The 6458-nt window shown below is 39.8% G+C and overlaps 1 protein-coding gene across 1 annotated transcript; it reads right to left on the reverse strand.

The window, feature by feature from the left end:
• Positions 1-4064: 4064 nt before the first annotated feature.
• Positions 4065-5210, reverse strand: LOC311303105 (cerebellin-2-like). Its single transcript, XM_084429376.1, has 3 exons — positions 4799-5210; positions 4505-4633; positions 4065-4411 (listed from the first exon to the last, which is right to left on the reverse strand). The coding sequence occupies exons 1-3, from the start codon at positions 5076-5078 to the stop codon at positions 4128-4130; spliced, it is 693 nt and encodes a 230-aa protein (XP_084285502.1). The 5' UTR covers positions 5079-5210; the 3' UTR covers positions 4065-4127.
• Positions 5211-6458: the final 1248 nt, after the last annotated feature.

Raw genomic sequence — 6458 nt, forward strand, 5'->3', positions numbered from 1 at the left:
GACATAAACTAACATCTGAGTGTAATAGCTTCAAAAAATAAAATATATATTTGTAAACGTGTACTAGCAAAGACCACCTCTGTTTTAGATTGTTATATTCAGTGATTCCTAACTTTAATTCCAATGAGGTAAAAAAAAAAAAAAAAAAAATGTAGATATCATTCACATTTAGTCTTATTGCAAACCATGTAATTGTGTCTGAATATCATGAACAGAAATCAACAGGCTAAAGAACACTTACACGAGGAGCGTTTGCCTGTGGTTTAAAAACACCGAACAACTAGCATAACTAATATACACTTCAAGCATTATTAAAGACAAGCAAACACTCATAAAAATGTTTTAACAATCGCAACGAATAGACACAACTGAACACAGATACGACTGAAATAAACAGTTTTAAGATTTTCAAGTATTCAGGTACAGAAACTGTAATCAAATGTAAAATAACACTGCAGTTTATAAATAAAATATACATTACAAATATAGTTACAAAAGTGATTCAGTGAATAACGAGTGAATTTTCTCTTTGTCTTGTGTTGTTCGATTAGTGTTATTATAGAGACGGCAGCAGGAATATATAATACAATAAAACAGTGGACGTTGAGCTATGAGCATGTCCCAGCCGGGTCCGTCACTTACTGGGGTCCGCGGTTTATCTCTGGCTCTTTACTTCAGAGGGAAACACTGAACATTAGCATCAGTCTGAGGCAGACTGTATATGAATGTGTCACCGGGTAACTCAAACACTGTCCTCGGGAGGCAATACACAACGGGTAATCCCAAATAGAAGAGATCTCCTTTAACATCAGTCCAGAAAGATACACATCCAAGAGTCCACAATACACAAAAAGGTAACAAACAACATAGAATCCAAGTACAAAACAAAGAAAAGGAAGGAAAAACCCATGCGATTGACAGAAAGCACTGGGCCTTAGGAGTGATGGGCAACACCGGTTAGGACATTACAACCGTTTCACAAAGGAGAATTCATCTGGGCTGAAATAACGCCATCTAGTGTGGTGACAAAGCTCGCATGTAAAATATAAACCTGCAGAAATAACAAATCTACAAAGGTTGTGATATTAAAGGAGTCATAATGTTGTTTTAACTTTGGTACCCAATGCTCTATTATAGTCTTTCAGGCACTTCTAAAAAAGAAAAGTGGAAAAAAAATCAACACAGAGCCCCTCAGACCCTTATTTCTAAAGGCATTATTGTCTCGCGAGATCTGATGCGATGTTTTGGCTGTCGTGGACGGTCATTATAATAATGCAAATGAGGGGCGCGTTGATTGGTTGCAGGAAGGAGGGGGGTTGACACCGCAGGTAACTTCAGCATCATTACAAACTGACATGGCGCAAGTTGTCAGAACCCGACCCGGCCGCGACATATGGGATTCAACCGTACATGTTTGAGCCGGACTCTGAACCAGAGCTGGAAAGGGAAGATGTAGAGTTGTTGGATGCACGTCTACATCAAGATGTCTCTGAATGGTAAAGACAATCATTTTGACTGAGACATACATTAACATCAGTTCGAGCAAAAACGTGTGTTGCTATTTTCTCCCACATAAATTTACCTTTTATTTAATGTAGATTACATTAACGGAGATGTAGTTTTTTTTTTTTTATCAGCTTACAGTGGTTTTGAGATTTTTACTATCATGTGGTGTTTTTGCCTTGTTTCACGTTGTGGTTATTTAGACATTCAATATGTTTCTTCTTTAGACATGCAACGTGATGTTATACTTGCATTTAAACAGTTTTAGCCACTGAGCATGGACTCCTGTACCGTCACTACTGTAGCTGCTAGTGTAAAACAAAGTGGAAAGATGTGGCTAGCATTCGTAGAGTCCATTCCCCGTGTTTACCTCGAAGGTAACGTTACATACAATAGCCGCATTAGCAGTTAGCTGCTATTTGTTAACCACAGTAGAGCAATAAAAACACAGTCTTACCTTTTCAATTTCTGGCAAGTCCCTGATGGTTGGGATGGCACCTTTTCCCAAACGGAGCTTCGAGGCCAAGTTCGCCTGATATTGCCCCAAATTTGTAAATGATTCCGGTGTAAAATGTTTAGCACACACACCTAACGATACGCCACTTGAAAGAGTTGTTGGGACAGCGTCATTAAAAATGAATTTCCTCCACTGTTCCCTGATAGTTTCTTCCGTTTTTGGTAGATAAAACACATTTGCATGTTGTTTGTGGCAGTCACCCACAGAGCATCTCAGGTGTGCACTCGGTTTCTCCATCTTTCTCGAGTCAACTAAACTGAATCTGAGGGGGAGAGGGGCGGGCTTCCCGCGGCATAGGTTTGCGGTGTCCATATTTGGTATATCCTCCCCCGTCTTGACGTCAAGAGGGGGAAGAAATCAAAATCTCGTTTTTTCGTGCGCGTGCACGTGGCCTATTTTACAAACCCCGAGGTAAACAAACGCTTCACTTTTAAATATCGGCTTCCCGGCCAGTGTACAATCATTATGCAATCATAACATACATTGATTCTCGTGGAAAAGTGAAATTTCTACATTATGACTCCTTTAATGTTGTACACTAGAGGGAGCCACATAATCTTTTAAGCCTAATGTGTTTCCTATCAGTTTCAGTGGAAATGCATTGATCTAGTTCATTTGTATAATTATGCTGTACTGACAGTATAATTTTACTGTAGAAATACGTGAAAGACTTATAGATAATTAAATGTTTAGTATTTTTTATAGAAAAATAAAGGAAACTTTTATAATTAGTTTTGTACTAAGTTCTGTACTTGGAAACAGATAAGCACATGATCTTTTAGTTTGACGGAAACTGCATCAAGCTTTTATTTTGGCAGAAAAAATTATTTATAAACGCGTCTCATTAAATTTCTAGTGAATTACGGTAATCGTCAACTATGCAGATGTGGAAATAATGCGTAACTGGGTAATGGGTTCATATATACCCTTATGCATTGGCGTCGGAAGAAAAAAAAAAGTGGGTGGGTCCTCCCCCAGAAAAATGTTACTGGAGTAAATACCATTTCATTCTGGTGCCTTTTAATTAAACAAGTAAACTAAACTCCACTTAACGTCGGCCGGTGCTTTGCCTCCACGTCGTGCATTAAATGCACAGCTATCCGTGGATTATCCCCCTAATATGGTCATTTGCCAGCAATGACAACTTAAAGCTGTTATTGATGTTTGCAACGCAATATTTGACTGGAAAGGTACAACGGGCGGTTACTTTCGTCAGTTGCGGCTCGTTGAGAAATATAATGTAGCGATTCAGCGGAAATGGAGTTTAATTTATTAATTTTAATAAAAAATTTTTTTTACAAATGCGCTGAATTAGAGACGGTAAAAGTGAGTGGGTATAATATCATTGATCTTAAAAAGTGGGTGGGTCCGGTCCCACCCATATACAATGGTTCCGACGCCCATGCCCATATGACATATTCTAAGTGTTTTGAAAGTAGTTCTTCTTACCAAAAAAAAAAAGTTTCGCCGGTCGGCCCAAAAAGCATGTTGGCCCATCGGGCAAGTGCCCGGTATGCCAGATGGCCAGTCCGCCCGTGCGTGGTGCACAATGTATGTCGCACGCCTTACTCACCCGACTGAAGAAGATAACAGTCACAACCACAATGCAACAAATGGTTCAATCACAGAATAAAAACACACAGTATATTGGACTCTAGTAATAGCAACAACAAGAAAAGAAAAAAAAAAACCTCAGCAAAGTGAGCAAGAAGCTGGAGACGGCTGGAAGAGATCCGGGTATTAGAGGAAGGAGGCGTAATGTGATTGACAGTGTGAACCGGAACGTCATCATCCTTCATGAAGACTGACAGGCTGTGGATCCAATGAACATCTGACACACACACACACACACACACACACACACCCAACCCAAGACTACCCACATATACGCATATGCAACACGCATAATACGTACGTAACAGTCGTACTTCTGCATTCCAGTATTATAATGTACATTATAGATTTATTTATTACAGTGTTTACTTTATCATGGGCCATTGAAACCACAGAGCCTCCCACCCCCACCCCCACCCCCACATTTCACCTTAACCTGTAAACTCATTACATCTTGTATAACTGTTGTGTTTGTTCCCAGGGTGTATTTTAGTTACATGGCATTGATAAGAAATCCACTGAACATTAAGACATTTGCTGAGATACTATCCCAGACCCATGTGTTCTTTAGGAGAACCATATAGACATGATCCCCTTTCTCCAACAGCAGTGTTACGCCGTTGCCTCCGTTCTCTGGAGAACCTTCACTCATGTGATGTGCTGTTCTTGTTACTTGCTCTCCATTTCTATACAAGGCCAACGCTGTTGGATGTTCAGTTCCACAGTGGTAGAAGAAACTGAAATAGTAAACTCCCCGTACCGGCGCTCTGAAAATCCCTGTTAAAGAGTGAGACAGATCTCCGTTTCACAGCTGTAGACATGAATTATACAAGTGTTGATATTGTGTTCAACAGTGTGGATTAACAATACCTGTGGCCTGGTGGTAGGCTTCACCAACATTAATGAAGACATTCTTGTAAACCAGTGTTAAATCTGTGTTAAATGGTCCAAAGTAACCAGTTGATCCTAAAGAAGCTGAAAATGCCACCTTTGGTCTGCCTGAAGAGAACAAATACCTTCTTAAAAATCACAAATATCACTCCTAGACTGCTTTAATTCAGTATGAAGCTTGCCATTTCCTGAAAACAGATTTCACTGAGAAATCGCTTGTAAATTTCATAATTGTTTTTCAGTGTGTTAGGTCTTCAAAAACATCAGTCTCACCTTGGGTTTCCATTTTGACTTCCTCAATCTGAGCTTCACTCTTAGCAAGTCTGGACATCAGCTCCTGCTGACTGACTTCCAGAGCTCTGATTCGCGTCTCTGAGGCTCCAAGCTTCTTCAGTAGGTCTATGCATATATTCAAAGGACAAGTCGACTCTTTGTTTTCATCTTGAGCACTCAATCCAGAGGCGTCCGATTCTGTTGTGATGGTCAATCCTGTGGCATTCGGAGCGAATATAAGACATTTGAACAGAAGAAGAACTGCTATTGTTGACCTCATTCTTAATGCTTTAGCTAAAGCGTGTTAGAGATGTGTCTGCTGTATGTGGATGTTTTTAACAGAATATTACAACTCTGGTGCTTTTATATGGTTATCTTCAGTAATTTACACGTGATGGACAATTTAGCCAATGACATGCAGCACACAGTAGATTTATAAGACTGTTGCTCAAACTATATTGTTTTATTGACTTTGTGCTAGCTTAAAGATTTACAGATTGATGATAAATGCAATACTGACCCATAATGACTGTTCTTAATGTCAGCTTTGTTCTAAACAAAACACTGAACTTTGGACTTTGTACTTACTAACAGTACAATGTAGGCTATATTAGACATACATTCCATCATGTTTTCTACATCGACATTCGACATTTCGACAGTTAAGATTTGTTCATTAAAATATGTTTTGGTCTGAACATGTGGAAACTGCAACACCTTCTGTTGTATAATCATGTCTAAAGCCTTCTGTTCATAATCAAAGGTGACTTGACATATTCCCCCCTTTTACTTTCTGAATCCACTGTTTACAGTATAATAGTTTATGTTGTTGTATAATATGCATAAGAATACAATTACCCTCCCTCATTCTTTGACGTATTTAGCTAATATATTATGTCTAAGCTTTATTATTTCGGAGTGTATATTTACACTAAGTGCAAATAGCCCGCTTTATTGGCAGTGTCACACCACGGTCTGTCCAGCAGAGGGAAACTGAGAGCACAAGGCCTTCCACATCTTCCTCCTAATTCTCTGCTCATTATTGGGTCAATGAAGGGTGTTTCTCAATATACGTTCTTCAGCGATCTTGCGTCCTTGTGTTCTCGTTTTACGTCATCATTAACCGTCGAAGTTCAGACCCAATTCTCAAGAACGCAAGTACAGAGGACGCATGAAAGAACCCGGATGTGAATGGACTTGAATTGACCCTTTTGAACAGCTTCTTGGGTAAACTTTGTTTTATGTTTTTTGACTCTTTTGCCTGCATCATCCAGTGTGGATTTTGTTCCTTGCTCAACCCAGCTCTTATGCTGGATCCTTTGTGTTGGCTCTGGAGGAATACTAGTAAAGACTATCTTTTTTCCCTTCTAACCTGCCTCTTGTGATTATCTGCCAGTTGAGTCCACACTGCCCCATAGAACAGTGGTTAAAACCTTGGGTTTCCAGCAGCACACTCTGGGTTTGAATCCCGGACCTGACAGACAGTGGCTATTTACACTAACTCCGCCCACCAATGTCTGTCTGGAGCAGGCAAAAGCACCAAACTGACTGCGAAGGGAATAAGGCGTAATGATCGACCCGAGTTCGAATCCACCTTTTGCCGAACTTGTGCTTCTCCCTTTTCCCATCGCATATCACATCGGAAAAGCTTTTATTTTCA

Source organism: Rutilus rutilus (genome assembly GCF_951802725.1).
Source record: "Rutilus rutilus genome assembly, chromosome: 14".
In the NCBI taxonomy this organism is placed as follows: Eukaryota; Metazoa; Chordata; class Actinopteri; order Cypriniformes; family Leuciscidae; genus Rutilus; species Rutilus rutilus.

Coding starts and splice junctions, on each gene's coding strand:
- LOC311303105 (XM_084429376.1), bottom strand. CDS start 5,078: ATGAGGTCAACAATAGCAGTTCTTCTTCTGTTCAAATGTCTTATATTC. Junction 4,634..4,798: donor AGTCAAAATGGAAACCCAAG/GTGAGACTGATG, acceptor TGTTCTCTTCAG/GCAGACCAAAGGTGGCATTT. Junction 4,412..4,504: donor AGCCTACCACCAGGCCACAG/GTATTGTTAATC, acceptor ACTCTTTAACAG/GGATTTTCAGAGCGCCGGTA.